This window comes from Garra rufa, chromosome 3 (genome assembly GCF_049309525.1).
Source record: "Garra rufa chromosome 3, GarRuf1.0, whole genome shotgun sequence".
NCBI lineage: Eukaryota > Metazoa > Chordata > Actinopteri > Cypriniformes > Cyprinidae > Garra > Garra rufa.
The window spans coordinates 64,848,920-64,870,661 of NC_133363.1; the positions used below are offsets into that span (position 1 = coordinate 64,848,920).

The 21,742-nt window shown below is 29.8% G+C and overlaps 3 protein-coding genes across 3 annotated transcripts in view; 2 read left to right on the top strand and 1 right to left on the bottom strand.

The window, feature by feature from the left end:
* LOC141331745 (solute carrier family 12 member 6-like) overlaps window positions 1-1,066 on the bottom strand; it is a 6,872-nt gene extending 5,806 nt beyond the window's left edge. Inside the window, exon 1 of the mRNA XM_073836775.1 lies at window positions 1,058-1,066. Within this exon, the coding sequence (XP_073692876.1) occupies window positions 1,058-1,066 (9 nt within the window). The remainder of the gene's footprint in view (window positions 1-1,057) is intronic.
* A 3,339-nt stretch (window positions 1,067-4,405) lies between these two features.
* emc4 (ER membrane protein complex subunit 4) lies at window positions 4,406-11,030 on the top strand. Its single transcript, XM_073837443.1, has 6 exons — window positions 4,406-4,565; window positions 5,850-5,979; window positions 6,066-6,180; window positions 10,343-10,496; window positions 10,572-10,732; window positions 10,821-11,030. Exons 2-6 carry the CDS (start codon window positions 5,876-5,878, stop codon window positions 10,854-10,856), a joined length of 570 nt encoding a protein of 189 aa, XP_073693544.1. The 5' UTR covers window positions 4,406-4,565; window positions 5,850-5,875; the 3' UTR covers window positions 10,857-11,030.
* A 5,511-nt stretch (window positions 11,031-16,541) lies between these two features.
* lpcat4 (lysophosphatidylcholine acyltransferase 4) overlaps window positions 16,542-21,742 on the top strand; it is a 30,422-nt gene continuing 25,221 nt past the window's right edge. The window contains exons 1-2 of the mRNA XM_073837444.1: window positions 16,542-16,870; window positions 21,120-21,483. Coding sequence (XP_073693545.1) covers window positions 16,796-16,870; window positions 21,120-21,483 — 439 coding nt within the window. The 5' untranslated portion in view covers window positions 16,542-16,795. The remainder of the gene's footprint in view (window positions 16,871-21,119; window positions 21,484-21,742) is intronic.

The following is a 21,742-nucleotide window of genomic DNA, read 5'->3' on the forward strand; positions in this document are numbered from 1 at the left end:
GTCCATCTCCGAATGCGAATGAATGGACTCCATAGGACGAAATATTAGGCTTATATGAGGCTCTTTTTACAACTAGAAGGTTAATATTGTTTTTCACTTGCGACAAAACAACGAATTAGCCGTGCATTTATATGGAAATATGCTTTAGCTATCCATCTTACTCTCCTCACTATTATCTCGCATTCGGAGATGGACACTTCTTGACTGGCAAGACGGCCGCGAGAGGAAACCCAAACAGTGAAAGTGAGTTGTTCAAAACCTTTCTTTTTAGTAAACTCTGTGTACACAAACAATGTTCTCAATGCTGGAGTTCATGTGTAGAGACCCAGGCCATACTTCGAGCAAAGTTTCATGGTGTGTCGAGTCTTCTTAGTGTTGTAAAAATATTGATTTTGATGCACTCAAAGTTATGCCCCTAGTTCTCCCATTCACCGGCCATTGACCACAAAACGAAATCATGGTTAATCTCAAAAACGGCTCGTTTGTCGTAATTATGCTTTTAGATATAAGTTTGTCTCGTTTACAGTAAAAAAAAAAACAGCCCAGGTTGCATTTTGGCAATAGTTATCCTTTAAAGGCCATGAGTGTTTTCTCCTACACTGAGCCATAAATCTCCACTTCAGCAGCTCTTACACACACCACACTTTACATTTGTATTCCTGTCTATATCCTGAAGGTTTTTACAGAGGGATTTGTTCATATAGGATTAGCTTGATTTTAATCATCATTTTTTTCCCCAAAATTAAAAAAACTGTAGTGTTTCCTGTCTGTTTTAAGTATTTTCTGAATTATGGAGTAAATAAATGAGACCAAAAAATTTGACTCTAATATGTAAAAATAGAATTTTAAAACTGACTTCATCCAGTGTTTTTAGATTTTTTTTATTACTAAAAAAAATGTATGCAAGTTAGCACATATTTCATTAAATAATGCCTCATTTGCATATTTAAACCTAACATTTGAGAAAACTTGTAATAAAAATGTTTGCAATTATCAAAGTAATCAATCAACTGGGTAAGTAAGGTCATAACTATTAGTGTCACGAGCCGGGTTTGACTCTCGCCATCTAGTTAATTTCTCTCTATGACATTTCTCTCTCTCCCTCTCCCCCAGCTGTCTGCTTTTTCAAATCTGGGCTCGCGCTGTTGTCATCCAAGATGTTCATGTCTTTCTTTCTTCAGTTGTAAACAAATTATGTTTTTTGAGGAAAACAGTTGAGGATTTCTCTCCATATAGTGGACTTCTATGGTGCCCCGAGTTTGAACTTCCAAAATGCAGCTTCAAAGAGCTCTGAACGATCACAGCTGAAGAAGAAATGTGAAACGATGGGTTATTTTTAAAACTAATTGACAATTAAATACTTTTTAACCTCAAATGCTCAAATGCTTGTCTAGGTTAAAAAGTATTTAATTGTCAATTAGTTTTAAAAATAACCGGTTGTTTCACTAAATAAGACTCTTCTTCCTCGTCTGGGATCGTTTAGAGCCCTTTAAAGCTGCATTTTGGAAGTTCAAACTCGGGGCACCATAGAAGTCCACTATATGGAGAGAAATCCTCAACTGTTTTCCTCAAAAAACATAATTTCTCTACGACTGAAGAAAGAAAGACATGCACCAGGGGGGTGCATTATCTGTACATTTTTTGTACATTCTTTAATAATTCTGTTTTGAAATATCTTTGTTTTCAAACTAATATTTCTTGTTTTATTGCGCAGGAGGAGAGAACGGCTTTAATGTGCCGCAGGTTCGCTCGTGTCCGGAGGTGGGCCGCTATCTGAGTCTGTCTGTGGATGAAATCTCTGGTCTGGACGTGTGTTCGCTCAGAGATCCTGTCCGCCGCTTGCTGTGTGACGCCTACATGTGTCTCTACCACTGTCCTCAGCTCTCTCTCTACAAATAACACAACCTCTGGGTGTCTCAATGCACTACAGGAGGAAAGTAGACTGTAAATAGGCATTTTTGCAAAGACTTTTTAACAGAATGCATTGTATGTTTATACATGAAAAGTTTAATTTTATAAAAGAGACATGAACTGCATCTTAATGCGTGTTTTGTTGTGTTTTATTCCTTCTGATGGGCATCGAAATAACCTTCAAAAGCAAAGACATTATTTATGCGCAATTATAACCAAGAAACATAATGTTTTGCCATTTGAAATAAATATTTTGTTTTATAGAGAAATGATTTATTAGTCTTTGACTTTGATTTATGGACAAACATCATAATGTGACTTACAAACAATCAGGAAATACTTATTTAAAAGTCTTGATGTTATTTTATTTTTTATTATTAAGAACATAATTTTTGGTCTAATAAAGTAAATAATAAAATAAATATATTTTTCCCATTGTTAATAGTTTTTATTTTTGTTTTCATTGTTAATAGTTATTTTATTATATTTTCGTTCTTCGGTATTTTAGGTATTTTGTATTCTTTAGTATTTTATGTGATTGTAGTATATGCATAACATAAAATGTTTTTGTTTTTAAATTATTTTTATGTTATAATACATTAGATTTATTTTATTACTTTTAAAAATATATAAAAAATTATGGTTTATTTTATTTGTTATATTTGTTTATTCATTTGGTTATTTTTGTTATTTAAAATCATTATTTTTTATTCATTTTCATTAACTGATTTTTTTTACCATTATTTTGTATTTATTCATTTTCACCATTTGTTATTTATTATATTTATTTGGTACTATTAAATATAAAATATAATATCTATTTCCCATTGTTTATTTTTGTTTATTTACTTTCATTATTATTAGAGACCGTATTTTAGTATATTTTAGTTCTTCAGTATTTTAAGTATTTTGTATTCTTTAGTATTTTATGTCTATCTTATATTATGTTTGTTTTTAAATTATATATTTTATTTCATAATACATTATACATAATACATTAGATTTAATTACTTTTAAAAATGTATAAAAAAATATGATATTTTTCATTTGCTTTTTTATAGTAATAGTGGTTTATTTTTGTTTGTTTGTTATTTAAATCATTATTTATTATTCATTTTCAACTGATTTTTTTTTACCATTATTTTGTATTTAGTAATTTTCACCATTTATTATATTTATTTGGTACTTTTAAATATAAAATATAATATCTGTTTGCCATTGTTTATTTTTATTTATTTATTTCCATTGTTATTAGATACCGTATTTTATTATTTTGTATTCTTTAGTAGTTTGTGTTTTTATTTTAGAATACATTAGATTTATTTATTTACTTTTAAAAGTGTAGAAAAGTGATGGATTATTTCATTTGTTATTTTATGGTAAATGTGTTTTATTTTTATTTTATGTTTTGTTTTTGTTATTTAATCATTACTTATTATTCATTTTTATTAGTTTTCCCAATTATTTATTTTTTATTTAGTCATTTTCACTATTATTAGATACTGTATTTTATTATATTTTAGTTATTCAGTATTTTAAGTATTTTATATTCTTTAGTATTTTGTTTAATTAATAGTATATGAATAACATAAAATGTTTATGTTTTTAAATTAAATATTTTTATTTTATAATACATTAAATTTATTGTATTACTTTTACAAATTATATATAAAATTATGGTTTATTACATTTGTTATTTTATAATAATTGCAGTTTATTTTTGTTTGTTTGTTATTTAAATCATTATTTATTTATTTTTTATTATTATTTTCCTTTGATTATTTTTATTTATTTATTTTCATTATTATTAGTTACCGTATTTTAATATATTTTAGTTCTTCGAGTATTTTGTATTCTTTAATATTTTGTGTTTATCTTATAGTAGTCTGTGTTTTTAAATTGTATTTTTATTTTATAATACATTATATTTATTTTATTACTCTTAAAAATTATATAACAAAATTATGGTTTATTTCATTTGTTATTTTATAGTAATTATATTTATTTGGTCTTTATTGTGTCTATTTTCCTTTGTTTTCATTATTATTAGTTACTGTATTTTAATATATTTTAGTTCATCAAGTATTCTGTGTTTTTCTTATAATAGTTTGTGTTTTTAAATTACGTGTTTTTATTTTATAATACATTCGATTTATTTAATTACTTTTAAAAATATATAGTAAGTGATGGATTGTTTCATTTGTTGTGTAATGGTAAATGTGTTTTATTTTTATTTTATGTTTTGTTCTTGTCATTAAATCATTATTTATAATTCATTTTCATTCATTTTCCCAATTATTTATTTTTTATTTAGTCATTTTCAATATTATTTATTATAATTTCCTATATTTATTTGGTACTTTTATTACCTTTATCATTTCAAGTACATATATTTGTATTTATAAAATAGCAATAAATAAATATTATATTATATTAGATCCCGCTGGCAACATTGTCCCTGACGTCATGAGTTGGGGACGGAAGTGCGGTCCGCGTGACGTCATCCACAGGTTCCTGTGCGGAGAGCAGCCGCAGCTCTTCTGTTTTTGCGTTATTATCTTGTTTAATCATTAAATCTGAATAAATCTGATCATTTTCAGCATCAGACGAACATCTAACAGTTTAATTAACGGCTGATCGAAGACCGTCGAACGGTGAGACGATCATCAACATCAACATTCATCACAAAACACACAAATCCTCCGACATTATTAGAATATAAAACACTAATATACAAACTGCACATTCAGTATTTAAGTATTTTAAGAGCAGACCCAATATATATGTTTATGCCTATCAAGTCGTTTGCAAATATTCCGTGTTTATGCGTAAATCTTTACTGTTTCATACAAGTTACGCAAAAAAACGGTTAGGTTGATTTTTTTTTTTTTTTTTTTTGTCTATTCATTTTGTAATAAACAAGATGTAATTATAATATAATCAAAAGTATTCTGTTATATCCAGTGTTGGGAAAAGTTACTTTTTTAAAAAGGATGCATTGTAATATTGAATTTAAAAAGTAACCAATTACGTTACTTAGTGACTTTTTATGCAAAGTAATGCGTTACGTTACTTTTGCGTTACTTTTTAAATCTGGGCAGGGCTTGCTTCATTGTTTTTAATATAAAAAGTTGTATTTTTGTCAAACGTAAAAGTCTTTTCACAGCAAAAGCCTCAGGTTTAGAGAAAAGTAAATTGACGTCTGTACAGTAGACCGCAGAAGAACAAATGTCAACTCTTCAGCAATAAAAAAAGCAAACAAATGTTAATTATCTTAAGTCATTTCTGCTTTTTAGTCTGGATGAATCGGATCATCGAAGGTTAATAAAATGGGATTAAATACATAAAGGATATTTGTATTATTGAACATATTTAATTATTGCAGGTTTGCGTTGAGTTTCAGTGTTTTTATTCATTTTGAAGAACACTGGATCTGTTTTTTAGTGAGTGAGATGAATTAATGCATGTTCACATTTATTCTAGAACTAAAGGAACATCTTACTCACAATTTCTCTCAACATGGAGACAGGAGAGCTTTTCATCAATAAATGGGAGGAAAAGTAACTCAGATATTTTCTTGTCAATTAAAAAGTAATGCGTTACTTTACTAGTTACTTGGAAAAAGTAATATTATTACGTAACTTGTGTTACTTGTAATGCGTTACCCCTCAACACTGAATATATCTGTCATAACTGGAATGATTCACTAGTGTGAGAAAGATCACATTATAGAGATTTAACAATGAGTCTGAAACCTGAAACATGAAGTAAAATCTGACAGAATGAAAGTAGCAACTGTGTTTATTTCAGAATTCAGACCCTTTCTGTGACAATACAGCAATATCTAAACATTTGAAAATGCTCGATATTAATCTTAAAGCAGATCTTCGGATCTGCAGCTGAGTATAAAGAGTAATGCCGGATGTGTTTGTGTTCAGCTGGACTGACGCAGAGATCTGACGCGATGACATCACCAGGTGCTCAAGGGGGCGGAGCTCTGGCCACGAGGGGCGGAGCCACAGCCAAGAGGATGAAGTGGTCGCTGGAGCTGAGCCTCGGCAACAGCAGGTGCTGCGTCTCGTCGTCGCCAACAAGAACATCCACAAACGTCCAGCCCCTTCTCCTCACGTGGGTTTCTGTGCTTCTCTCGGCAGGAATCGCTGCGACAGGCAGAGTAAGGATGGAGACGTCATGTATCCGGTGGGATACTCGGATAAACCCGTCCCGGACACCAGCGTACAGGAGGCCGACCGCAACCTGGTGGAGAAGGTGATGATTTTTGAAAGCTTCAGAATGGTAGAAAATGAATAGCTGCACTAGTCAAAAAGTGGGGTCAGAAGTGGAAATGAATGGGAAATATCTATTTAAAAGTATTGTACAAACAAGACAACATATCAGGGGTATATACAGAAAGAAAAATACAGAAAAAATGATACACACATATACACTTATAGTTGATATTGCTTTCAAGTTAGTTTTTTTACATATTGTTTTTTGTTTTAGATATTAAGACTTATATATTTAAATGTCAATTTTAAATTAAAACTTAAATTTTAAATTAAATTTAAATACAGTAGTAAGCAAATATAATAATTAAATCCAAATAGATGCTAGATTTTTATCATCATCCGATGATATAATGCCAGCTTCTACAAAATAAACAAGACAAATCTGAAAATACAGGAGAGTTTCTGGACACAGTCTGTAAATCTTAAAGCATGAAGTGTTTTTTGACAATGTCTAAATATAAATCTGACAGCAAAACCTAATAAAAGTTAAAAAAAAAAATAAAAAAAAATGCTATGCCATCCTTTATTTTCTCTTCATTTCTTCCTTTGGATGACATTACTTAGCTTTCCATGCATTTTAAATAGTTATTAAATATGGCTATTTTTAACACATTGATTTTTTTTCCCCATGATTTATGTTTTATTTAGGCATTTTCACCATTTATGTTTTTACTATAATGTATTGTATTTATTTGGTACTTTTAAATAATAAAATCAATATAATATCTATTTCCCATTGTTTATTTTTGTTTATTTGTTTTCATTTTTATTAGGTATCATATTTGATTATAGTTTAGTTCTTATATTTTATATTTGAATGATTAAAAATGCATGTTTTAAATTAATCACTGTATTGATATATCAAATATTTCTTCAAATAGAGTAGTTAGGGACGTGCAGATATCCTTGCAAAACATTTAGCAGTGTTTACGTTACAGCTGCTTAATTATTCGTTAAAATATTGCGATCTCTAATCCCACGCTATCATATTCCTGAATGGCAATGATTTCAGATCTTTTTTTATTTAACATGTGAAGCAGAAACATGAAGTTTTTTACTCACTTCACTAATTTTTTTTTCTGCAAAAGCATTAAAAATTCATCTTTGATTTTTAGATGAAATTATATTTTTACAAACAACAGGTCTGGCTAATTTTTCACTTCAAATGCAGTCAGAGAATTATAAGAAATTGTGTTTATTTCACTTTTTTTTTTAGTGCCGTCTAAAAAAAAAAAAAAAAAACAATTCAGAGAATAAAGTCGAAATGTTCCAAGAATAAAATGGAAATAAGAATAAAGTCGAAGTGTTTAGAGAATTAAAATGTAGCTATTAAAGTTATAATATCTCAAAATATTTCAACTTTATTCTCAAAATATTTCAACTTTATTCTTGTAATATTTCAACTTTATTCTCGTAATATTTCAACTTTTCTCAAAATATTTCAACTTTATTCTTGTAATATTTCAACTTTATTCTTGTAATATTTCAACTTTATTCTTGTAATATTTCAACTTTATTCTCGAAATATTTCAACTTTTCTCAAAATATTTCAACTTTATTCTTGTAATATTTCAACTTTATTCTTGTAATATTTCAACTTTATTCTCGAAATATTTCAACTTTATTCTCGTAATATTTCAACTTTATTCTCGAAATATGTTGATTTTATTCTCGTAATATTTCAACATTATTCTCGTAATATTTCAACTTAATTCTCTAAATATTTAGATTTTATTCTTGAAATATTTCAACTTTATTCACGTAATATTTCAACTTTATTCTCGTAATATTTCAACTTTATTCTCGTAATATTTCAACTTTATTCTCGTAATATTTCAACTTTATTCTCGTAATATTTCAACTTTATTCTCGTAATATTTCAACTTTATTCTCATAATATTCCCACTTTATTCTCATAATATTTCAACTTTATTCTCGTAATATTTCAACTTTATTCTCGTAATATTTCAACTTTATTCTCGTAATATTTCAACTTTATTCTCGTAATATTTCAACTTTATTCTCGTAATATTTCAACTTTATTCTCGTAATATTTCAACTTTAATTTCATAATATTTCAACTTTATTCTCAAAATATTTCAACTTTATTCTTGTAATATTTCAACTTTATTCTCGTAATATTTCAACTTTATTCTCAAAATATTTCAACTTTAATTTCATAATATTTCAACTTTATTCTCAAAATATTTCAACTTTAATTTCATAATATTTCAACTTTATTCTAAAAATATTTCAACTTTATTTCTAAAAATATTTCAACTTTATTTCTAAAAATATTTCAACTTTATTCTCGTAATATGAATATTGAATTTGACTCATGTGAAATGTAAAGCCTGGAAAACCTTTAAAAATAGCAATATTCCTGAAGAGGTGCTTGAACAGTGCTTTAATTATTAAAAGACAATATGTCTATGAAATGAAAGACTTATTTTTTTTAATACACACATATGTTTTCACCTCTTTTAACTAGGGATGCACCGATCCACATTTTTTCACTTCCGATCCGATTCCGATACCTGAATTTGGATATCTGCCGATACCGATACTATTCCGATACCAGAGCTCTATTTGCTTTTATATCACTATGACTATTATCATTATTGTTGATTTTATGAGGCTGTAACAAACTTCTCTACAAGCAAGTCTAAGTATCTCCCAAAAAGCAACTTGAGGTAAGTATGAGGTTAGAAAATGGCAGAAATCCCATCCTGAAAACAAATATGCAACTTTAAGGGTTTAAATTGATATTTATTTAAATTTCAAGACAGGGTTACTAGATACTAGTGCAATATAAACTCTTGTTGCATAAAACATAAAGGTTTTCAAATATTTGAAATAAAAAAAAATATTCACACTATAAATAGAACAATGTGCATCTGATCAACATAAATTCAGTAAATTCTTGCTTGTGTAGCAGCAACAAAATAAGGTTTTCAAATGTTAAACATTTTGAATAAAAGTGCAATAAGTGCACTTTTCGGATCAGCAAAAAACAAACAAAACAAAAAAAGTTTGTTGTTTATTAATTACTGAATGCTTACTTTAAGTACTTCTAATCCACAGCAAAAACTAGCTGAACTAATATAATAAGCAACAAAACAAGAACACTAACACAAATGACAAGTGTAGATGAATACAACATAAAGTTACTAATAAAATCAATAATACTAGTATTCAGGTGCAGAAATTTAATAATTCATTGATAAATAACTAGTGCTTCTCACTGCAGGTATTTATAGGATGCTGTCTCTTTAAGGCCTAACGCACGTAATACTGGCACGCATCTCCTTCTCAGCTGTTTCGGTTCACTGAAGACATAACCGACAGTGTTACCAGAATAAAACAACGGGTATTTAAACATAACTTTGTATGAATGTTTCTGTTCAAGAGACGTTAAAGAGTAATCAGTCTGTGAATCGCGCAGTTTGAATCACGTCTCTCTCTTTCTCTCTATCTCTCTCTCTCTCTCTCTGTGCGCGTGTTCGCTTCAGGTGTGTGCGGCAACGTTAAAAACAGAAAATAACACGCACGAAGTCTACAAATTATAAACTTTTACTCTATGATGGGTAATATTTAACAGTTAATCTACTAAATAAATCCACGAGGTGCCACCTCTCGGAACAACGGCTTTGCAAACATTGCACGTTGCTGTCTTTGCGGCGTTTCCGACCGTAAAGTATTTCCACACAGCGGACATGTATGACGCTCACTGCTAAACTGCTACCTGCAAACTGAAGATTTCCTGAAAGGAGGCATCTCATCTCTCTCAGTGTCTTATTGGAGCACAGACACGTCACCTAGCCCGGGATCACTTGTGAAGTCATTTCAGCAGACAGCACTGTACGTAGACATAACTCTGGATCGGAAATTTCTCTAGGTTGGATCGGAAATTTCCGATCCATTAATTAAGCTGGTATCGGAACCCGATACCGATACTGGATCGGATCGGCCCCATCCCTACTTTTAACGTCATAAAACTATCAAACTGAACCAGTTGTAGTACTATGGCTGAAGACTCATAAAGAGAAAGAGATTTCATTGGAGTGTGTGTGTGTGTGTGTGTGTGTGTGTGTGTGTGTGTGTGTGTGTGTGTGTGTGTGTGTGTGTGTGTGTGTGTATAGAGGTGCTGGGACGTGGCGTTGGGTCCGCTGAAGCAGATTCCCATGAACCTCTTCATCATGTACATGTCTGGAAACACCATCTCCATCTTCCCCATCATGATGGTGTGTATGATGGCCTGGAGACCCATCCAGGCGCTCATGTCCATGTCAGCCAGTGAGTATCTCACACACACACACACACGTACGTTCTTCTCATAAACACACTCTGATCATCTGAATGTGTGTGAAGCGTTTAAGCTGTTGGAGAGCTCCAGTCAGCAGTGGCTGCAGGGTCTGGTGTATCTGGTGGGGAATCTGCTGGGATCCGCATTGGCCATCTACAAGTGTCAATCAATGGGACTCCTCCCGACGCACTCGTCTGATTGGCTGGCGTTCATAGAGCCGCCCCAGGTGCGTGAATAATTCATGAGCTGGTGCTTGTGTGTGTTTTCTTTTCTTTTCACACCTCTGTTTGTGTTTGTGTTTGTTTTCTACACAGAGACTGGAGATCATGGGCGGAGGGATGGTCATGTGACACACACACACACACACACACACACACACACACACACACTATGTATTTAACCTTTAACGTTTTAACCTGATTAATTAAGTTATACTAATGATTTGTGTTAATGCTGAGCTCTTGTTTTGTTTTGATCTCTTCTGTGATTTGCTTCAAATTAATAAAGTTTGTTTAACATGTGAAGTGGAAATATGGAGGTTTTTTTACTCACTTCACATTTTTTTTCTGCAAAAAGCATTAAATACTCATCTTTGATTTTTAGATGAAATTACAGGTCTGGCTAATTTTTCACTTCAAATACAATCAGAGAATTATAAGAAATGTTTTTATTTCACTTTTTTAGAACAGCGTTTTAGTGCCGTGTAGAACAAAAATTCTGAGAATAAAGTTGAAATGTTCCAAGAATAAAATGGAAATAAGAATAAAGCCGAAATGTTTTGAATTTTAAAATGTAGCAATTAAAGTTATACTATCTCAAAATAATTCAACTTTATTCTTGTAATTTCTACTTTATTCTGAAAATATTTCAACTTTATTTCTAAAAATATTGCAACTTAATTCTAGTAATTTCGACTTTATTCTCAAAATATTTTAACTTTATTCTCGTAATATTTCAACTTTATTCTCAAAATATTTCAACTTTATTTCTAAAAATATTTCAACTTTTTAAAAATATTTCAACTTTATTCTTGTAATTTCTACTTTATTCTCATAATATTTCACCTTTCTGAAAATATTTCAACTTTGTGATTTCTACTTTATTCTCAAAATATTTTAACTTTATTCTCGTAATATTTCAACTTTATTCTCGTAATATTTCAACTTTATTCTCAAAATATTTCAACTTTATTTCTAAAAATATTTCAACTTTTTAAAAATATTTCAACTTTATTCTTGTAATTTCTACTTTTCTCATAATATTTCACCTTTCTGAAAATATTTCAACTTTATTCTCGTAATATTTCTACTTTATTCTCAAAATATGTCAACTTTATTTCTAAAAATATTGCAACTTTATTCTTGTAATTTCAACTTTATTCTCAAAATATTTAGGCAGTATTCGATATCTAATTTATTTAAAAATAAAAGAAGGCTATATAAAGCTATTTAGAAGAGCAATTATATGAGAGACATTTATATAAGACATATTCCTTTATAAACAGTGGATTATCACTAATGTTTAGGTGAAATTAAAATCTCAGTCATAATACACTCTAAATGCAAAAGACAAAACAGAACTTTTCTTTTTCATATTAAAACTGATTTTGATACACAAAATCACAAATACACAAAATTTTGGTTAAAGTTAAGAAATGTTTTATTAAGATATTTTAAATAGACAACTTTAACAAGAACATATTACATTTGTATTTTCTTTATTTTTCCTCTTCTGATTTTGGTGTGAAATATTTCTCAGTACCAAACTATTTCTCTGCACTGCAAACAATGCTTTGCATATAAATTATAAATTTATATAATTTATTGAATATACATTTAATATTTATTTTTGAAATATTTAGACTTTATTCTTATCTTTTTTACTTTATTCTTAAAATATTTAGACTTTGTTCTCTAATTATTTTGACTTTATTTTTTATAATATTTAGACTTTATTCTCTAATTATTTTGACTATTTTTGAAATATTTAGACTTTTATTTAAAAAATATTAAGACTTTATCCTTGAAATATTTAGACTTTATTTTTTTTTTTAAATATTTAGACTTCATTTTTGAAATATTTAGACTTTATTCTTGAAATACTTAGACCTTAGTCTTGAATTATTTTGACTTTAGTTTATAAATATTTAGACTTTATTTTTTTATGTTTAGACTTTATTTTTGAAATATTTAGACCTTGGTCTTGAATTATTTTGACTTTAGTTTATAAATATTTAGACTATTTTTTTTAACATTTAGTCTTTATTCTTGCAATATTTAGACTATTTTTTTTATATTTAGACTTTATTCTTGAAATGTTTAGACTTTATTTTATAAATATTTTGACTTTAATTTTATTATATTTTGACTTCATTCTCTAATTATTTTTACTTTATATTTCATAATATTTAGACTTTATTCGTAAAATATTTTGACTTTATTCTCAAAATATTACAACTTTAACCTCTTAATCTTAGATTTTTAAAAAAACTGATTTTGATACACAATGTTAGGTTAAATTTAAGAAATGATTTATTAAGATATTTTAAATAGACGACAAATATTAATATTTCGAATTCTTGTCATTTTGATTTTATTTGTGAAAAACTAACTTTATTCTTGTAATTTTGACTTTATTCTCGAATTATTACTTTATTCTTGTCATTTTGAGTTTATTATCAAAATATTTTGACTTTATTATTGAAATATTTTCACTTTATTCTCATAATATTTAGAATCTAATAATTTTGACTTTATTGTCGAAATATTTCAATTTTATTCTTGAAATTTTTGGACTTTATCTAAATATTTTGACTTTATTCTCATAATATTTCGAATTCTTATCATTTTGACTTTATTCTCTTAATTTTGTCTTTGTTCCTCATAATTTTGACTTTATTGTCGAAATATTTTGACTTTATTCTCAAAACATTTCAACTTTATTCTCGTAATTTTGAATTTATTTTATAAATATTTAGACTTTATTTTTTATATTTTTTATTTAGACTTTATTTTATAAATATTTAGACTTTATTTTTGAAATATTTAGACCTTAGTCTTGAATTATTTTGACTTTAGTTTATAAATATTTAGACTATTTTTGTTTAATATTTAGTCTTTATTCTTGAAATATTTAGACTATTTTATAAATATTTAGACTTTATTTTATAAATATTTAGACTTTATTCTTGAAATATTTAGACCTTAGTCTTGAATTATTTTGACTTTATTTTATAAATATTTAGATTTTATTCGTAAAATATTTCCACTTTATTCTCAAATTATTTTGACTTTATTCGTGAATAATTTTGACTTTATTATCTAAATATTTTGACTTTATTCTCAAAACATTTCAACTTTATTCTCATAATTTTGACTTTATTTTATAAATATTTAGACTTTATTTTATAAATATTTAGACTTCATTCTCTAATTATTTTGACTTTATTTTTATAATATTTTGACTTCATTCTCAAATTATTTTTACTTTATGTTTCATAATATTTCAACTTTATTCTCTAATTATTTTGACTGTATTCTCAAAATATTACAACTTTAACCTCATAATCTTAGATTTTTTTTTTAAAAACTGATTTTGATACACAATTTTAGGTTAAATTTGAGAAATGATTTATTATGATTATTTTAAATAGACAACTTTAAGAACAACATATTTATTCAACTTTTATTTTTATTTTTGTCCTCTTCTGGTTTTGGTGTCAGGATATTGTCTGGATATTCATTCCTGATCCATGAATGTTTAGGATAGTTTTAGGAGATTTGCTGATGGATTTCTCAACAGTAGAGACTGAAATAGTCCTGTAGTGTTACATAAGCGCCTGAGAGCCTGATTTACTAGTTGGGCGTCATATCAGACGTTCCTCTGATGTTTGTGAGATCTCTGACACAGGTGTATGTAAGCGCTGTTGAGTTTCTGTCTGTCATCATGAGGATGAATGCTGAAAACCAGGCTCTCCGCCCAGAGAACATGAACATCAGCCTCAACCAGACCGACGGGTTTCTCCAAACCAGAGACTTGTGAAAGACTCCAAACATCTTCTGGAGTCACTGAACTTTCAGATAAACACCCGCTTTCACAACAACATTCATGAGCAGAAATAATCATGTTTCCTTCAACAGTCCCTCATTTACATTCAACAGATACTCCTCAAACTCTCTCCCATGAAAATCAGCCAGAAATATCATACAGCTTCTGAAAATATTGTGTTTATCTTAGAAATATACTGTCATTGACCAATAAATAAACAAAAGCCAGAGAAGAGAGCTATTTATATAAGGACAAACACTGTGTTTGACTTTTAAAAGATTTGTTTATATTCCTGTCAGGAATCACAGTGGCAAAAATACCTTAAAAATCTATAAATAACTAAGAATAATAAATACAATTTGATCATAAGTTATGAGAGATTGCTGTATTCATGTGAATCAGTTTATTCAATTATACCACGCTGCGAATAAATTCTCGTCATTTTGACTTTATTCACTAAATATTTCTATTTTATTCTTGAAATATTTTGACTTTATTTTTGAAAATATTTTACTTTATTCTCATAGTATTTCAAAATCTTATCATTTTGACTTTATTCTCGTAATTTTGACTTTATTGTCAAAATATTTCTATTTTTTTCTGGAAATATTTTGATTTTATTTTTATGATTTTCACTTAGTTATCGAAATATTTGACTTAATTCTCATAATATTTTGAATTCTTATAATTTTGACTTTATTCTCGCAGTGCTTCGACTTTATTCTCAAAATATTTCAACTTTATTCTCTTAACTTTGACTTATTAAAATGTTTTGATTTTATTCTCATAATATATATATATATATATATATATATATATATATATATATATATATATATATATATATATATATGGCTATATATATTGTAAAATAATTTGACTTTATTGTTCAAATATTTCTGTTTTATTCTCAAAACATTTTGACTTTATTCTCATAATATTTTGAGTTCTTATAATTTTGACTTTTTTCTCGAAAAATGTTAACTTTATTCTGAAAATATTTCAACTTTATTGTCGTAATTTTTACTTTATTCTGAAACATTTAGACTTTTATTCTTGTAATTTCAACTTTATTCTCTATATATTATATATGTTATTTATTATATATTTAGAACGTGTGCTAATGTTCCCCTGATGTTTGTCATTTCAACTTTATTTTTGTAATTTTGACTTTATTCTCGAAAAATTGTAACTTTATTCTTATAATTTTGACTTTATTTTTTAAATATTTTTATTTTATTCTCGCAATACTTCGACTTTATTATCAAAATATTTCAACTTTATTCTCGTAATTTTTATTTTTGTTAATATTTTGTTTTTATTTTTGTAATTTTGACTATTATTGATATATTTAGACTTTATATATTATATGTTTAGACATTTAAAAAAAAACATGTATATTAAAGACATCTTTATAAACTGTTAAAATCATCACTGATGTTTAGATGAAATTAAAATCTGAGTCATATTTCACTCTAAATGCAAAATGGAAAACAATAAGAACTTTCCTTTGTCAAATTAAAACAAAAAAAAAAGACAATTTTAAGATAAACTAAAGAAAGGATTTATTACGATATATTAAAGGCAGTATTAAATACTTATTTATACACATGTATTGTTCCTCTTCTGATTTTGCTGTGAAATAATTCTCAGTCCAAAAACAATTTCTGTGGATATGAATTAATCTGTGATTCATGAATGTTCAGGACACTTAAAGGAGATTTACTGATGGATCTTCACCACAATAGAGACTAAAATAGCGTTATGATAAAGCAAAATAACATTAAAAGGACGCACTGAGTGTTTCTGTGGTCCGATTTCAGGGCGTGTCTAATTGGGCGTGGTCACGTTGAGTGATGGCTGAGTGTTCAGAGGGGCGGGGTCAGACTATATGCTGCGTGTTTAAGTGGGCGGGGCTTGCTGAAGGTTGTGTGTTTAGTGGGCGGGGTTCAGCTTGTAAATCTTCAGTTTCTGCAAGTTGGGTTTGTGTGCAGATCGTTCCCGGAGGTCAAACGCTTTTGAATTCAGTATTTCTTTTAACCAGATGGAGTTGGGTTCGGTTCACATCAACACGCTTGAAGTTTTCTTTTAGTATCACCGGCGTCTTAACTTTTTATTCACTTCTTTATGTGGGAGCTTGGATTTTTCTCTGGGCACTATCTTTAGCCGTTCTCCGGGGACGCACTCTCGCCTTCATCAGCTGTGATTTATTGTTTTACTGACGTTGTTTTAGCGTTTGGTGATGATGATGAAGAGGAAAACACAAACTCATCCGTTCATTCATGAAGTGAACCTAACAACAGTTCAGCGGATTCAGGTGAGATCTTCTCGTTTCTCTTCACGCGTTCTTTCAGCTCCATGTGTTCGTTTGTGACGCGTTCTTCTGACAGACGTTTAAGGTGTACGTCAGCGAACATATGTTCGTACTAAAGTTACTATGGCAACACAAGTTTCCGCCTAAATCTTGTTGTTGTTACTAGGGCGGTTGTTATTAGATTGGTATTTTTTAATTACTGGCATTATTTGTAAAAAGCTCAGCGATGTGTCAAAAGAATAAGCTAATTAGTTTGAAATAGTACGGATAGAATAAACTCTAACATTACTACTTGACAGACTAGTAACGCTTGAATGTAACGTAGTGGAGCGGACCGCGGTAACGTTACTTTAGCTTAGGGGTTTTCAGACTTTTTGATACAAAATACCCCTAAATATGTTTTTCCTTCTTCGAAGACAGCCTTTGCTAAGATAGAACAATATATTTAGAATCCCTGCTGAAAAAAACAGCATATGCTGGTTAGGTATGTTTTGGTGCTTGGATGCTGGTTTATGCTGGTCGTTTACTGGTTTTTGCTGGTCATGTTGCTGGTCAAGGACCAGCATAAACCAGCAAAGGACCAGCAAAAAGCAGCTAACCCAACATATGTGACCCTGGACCACAAAACCAGTCATAAGGTTAAATTTTACAAAACTGAGATGTATACTTCATATGAAAGCTCAATAACTAAGCTTTCTATTGATGTATGGTTTGTTAGGATAGGACAATATTTGGCCGAGATACATCTATTTGAAAATCTGGAATCTAAGGGTGCAAAAAAATCAAAATACTGAGAAAATCACCTTTAAAGTTCTCCAAATTAAGTTCTTAACAATGCATATTACTAATCAAAAATTACATTTTGATATGTTTACAGTAGGAATTTTCATGGAACATGATCTTTACTTAATTTCCTAATGATTTTTGGCATAAAAGAAAAATCAGTAATTTTGACCCATACAATGTATTTTTGGCTATTGCTACAAACATACCCCAGCGACTTAAGACTGGTTTTGTGGTCCAGGGTCACACATGCTGTTTTTTCAGGATGGATGTTTAGAACGCATACTAATGTTCCCCTGACGTTGCTGTAATGTTTCCAGAACGTTAGTTTTTGGTTTGTAGAATGTTATTCTAACATTACTTTAACATTCCGAGAACGTTAGTTTTTAGTTCCCAATAAGTTAGTTTTTAGAACGTTATGCTCATGTTTCCCCAATGTTGCTGTAATGTTTCCAGAACATTAGTTTTTGGTTCCCAACTATAATTTTCCCAGAATGTTAGTTTTATTTTATTATTTTGACTTTGTTTTTGTAATTTTGACTTTATTTTCATAATATTTCAAATTCTTATAATTTTGACTTTATTCTTAACTTTGACTTTATTCTCAAAATATTTCGACTTTATTCTTGAAACATTTTGACAGACGTTCTGACAGACGTTAAAGGTGTACGTCAACTAACATATGTTCGTACTAAAGTTACTATGGCAACACAAGTTTCCGCCTAAATCTTGTTGTTGTTACTAGGGCGGTTGTTAATAGATTGGGATTATTAATTACTGTCATTATCTGTTAAAAGCTCAGCGGTGTGTCAAAAAGATAAGCTAATTAGTTTGAAATAATACGGATAGAATAAACTCTAGCATTACTACTTGACAGACTTTAAACGTAACGCTTGAAAGTAACGTAGTTGTGGTGGACCGCGGTAACGTTACTTTAGCTTAGGGGTTTTCAGACTTTTTGATACAAAATAAGATATAACAAGGTTTTTTTGTATTCATATAATGTGCTTTAAATGTTTTGCATAACAAAAATATGCAAACTACTACTTGTTTTAGGTAAAACATAGCATTGTAATGTAACTGCAATCAAAATGCGGTTTTGTAAAATCACATTTGTGACCCTGCAGCACAAAACCAGTCTTAAGTAGCGCAGGTATATTTGTAGCAATAACCAAAAATACATTGTATGGGTCAATAATATGGTTATTTCTTTTATGCACTAAATCATTAGCATATTAAGTAAAGATCATGTTCCCTGAAGATATTTTGTAAATTTTCTACCATAAATGTATAAAAACTGATTTTTGATTAGTAATATGCATTGCTAAGAACTTCATTTGGACAACTTTTAATGCGATTTTCTCAATATTTAGATTTTTTTTGCACCCTCAGATTGCAGGTTTTCAAACAGTTGAATCTCAGACAAACATTTTCCTATTTTAACAAACAATACATCAATGGAAAGCTTATTTACTCAGCTTTCAGATGACGTAAGAATCTCAATTTCGACAAATTTACACTTATGACTGGTTTCATGGTCCAGGGTCACATATATTTTTGTTTACTGTGATCTTGCCCCATTTGAAAGTCCCACATTGATTTAGTATAGTTTTCATTTTGGTTCATTTCTCAGTATTTCCTTTATGATTATGACTTGGTAGTTTATTTCAACTTACATTTTAAGCCAAGTTTGAACATATCATAGATATCTTTTATTGGTTAGTCAGCTAAACATCCAGTAAAGTCCTGATTTGTGACCCCCCACTAAACCAGACATCCTTTAAAACTCAAATAAGCTTTGCATTAACATACGATTTGTTAGGATAGGACGATATTTGGCAGAGATTCAACTGTTTGAAAATCTGGAAACTGAGGTTGCATCAAAATATTGAGAAAAGAACTTGTAAAGTTGACCAAAGGAAGTTCTTAGCAATGCATATCTCAAATCAAAAATTAAGTTTTGACATTTTTTATGATAGGACATTTACAGGAGAAATTTTTCTAACATTATTTTAACATTCCCAGAACAGTAGTTTTTGGTTCCCATTTAGTTTTTAGAACGTATACTAATGATCCCCTGACATTGCTGTAATGTTTCCAGAATGTTAGTTTTTGGTTCCCAGAACGTTTTTGGTATTTAATAATGCCATTAAACCAAACGTTATTCTAATGTTATATTACTATTCCCAGAATGTTAGTTTTTGGTTTGTAGAATGTTATTCTAACATTATTTTAACATACCGAGAACGTTAGTTTTTAGTTTCCAGAAAGTTAGTTTTAGAATGTTATTCTAATGTTCCACTATTGTTACTATAATGTTCCCAGAATGTTAGTTTTTGTTTCCCAGAACATTAGTATTTTGGTTCCCAGAAAGTTAGTTTTTAGAACGTATACTAATGTTCCCCTGATGTTGCTGTAATGTTTCCTGAATGTTAGTTCTTGGTTCCCAGTACTTTAGTTTTTGGTTTGTAGAATGTTATTCTAACATTAATTTAATGTTCCGAGAACATTCGTTTTTCGTTGCCAGAAAGTTATTTTTTCAGAACGTTTGTTTTTGGCTTGTATAACAGTAGCGTTCCCTTAATGTTATTATAACGTTTCCCTAGCCACTCTCCTAACCCACAAATGTATGATGTCTATTATCACTCTTTGCTTAACCCTGGCTTAACAGTATAATTTAAAACATGTTTTGATTGATATAATTTCTATATTTTAATAAATGCAGCATTAAACAAATTTCGGGACTCTGTATAGATCATTACACAAAAAACATCTGCAACGTTTTCATTGGAAAGATTATAATACAAAAACAACCTGAGAATAACCATTAGAGAACAGTTATTTTTAGGTTCTTTTCAAATCAACCATCAGACAACGTTCTGGTAACGTTATTTTATGGTTGCAAAAAAGACTTAAAAATAACCATCAGGAAACATTCTTTCTAGGTTATTTAATAATAACCACCATGCAATGTTCTGGGAAAGTTAGTTTATGGTTACAAAAATATAACCTAAAAAGAACGTTCCCCTAATGTTATTGGTTCCCAAAAAACAATCGGGAACTAAAAACTAACATTAGGGCAACGTTTTGTGTTTGCTGGTTTTGCAAATCTGGCTGTACATTATCCCTCTTATTATACAAGTATTTTACCAAATAAATTAATATTTGGACCTGAAGTATTGATTTGAGTTTTAGATATTTAAAAATCTGAGAAGAAACCTCAAAGGCCAGTCTAAACTTGTTATGAGATCTTTAGGCACAGTCAGGAACCAGCTAAACCAGTCTGTAAATTGGTTTGTTGCTGGTCGAAATTGGTATCTCTATTAGTGTTAAAAACAAGTCTATCAGCTCTGTCCACCAGATAATGACCGATGTGGACTAGATAGAAATGGTCTAGTTAGAATCACATTCTGTCCATTAAATGTACTGCTTGAAGTCTGACCAATGAACTTCTCTCTCTTTCTCTCAGGGAATCATTCTGGGTGTCATTCTGTTTCCTGTCCGCATCACCCTCGCCACCCTCTTCTTCCTGCTCATGTGGCCCATCGCTCGGCTGCGATTGGCCGGTCTGTCGGAGGCGGAGCGGGCGGAGCCTGTGCGGGGCTGGCGCTGGTGGCTCTTCCATCGCATCATGCTCTTCCTCAGCCGCGCCGCCTTCTTCTCCGTGGGTTTCTTGTGGATTAAGGTCAAAGGGCGTCAGGCGGGATTGAAGGAAGCACCGGTTTTAGTCGTGGCGCCTCACAGCACTTTTCTGGACATGCTGGTGCTTTGTGCGACGGGTCTGCCGGTGGTCGTGTCCCGCTCAGAAAACTGCAAGCTACCCGTCATTGGAGGTGAGTTCAAGACAGTGGCTGGTTTGATCTTTTGTTCCTCAAAAACCCAATCCAAAACCATTTGACCATATTCATGTTCTATAGTGTGTTCTATAGAACTTCCTCATGATGATAAGCCAGCTGGTACATTTCACTGAAGCTGATTTTATATGTGCAACAGTGCCTCACAAAAGTATTCATACCCCTTCATTTTTTGTCACATTTTGTTTTGTTGCAGCATTATGTTAAACTGCTTTAAATTAGTTTTTCCCCACATCAG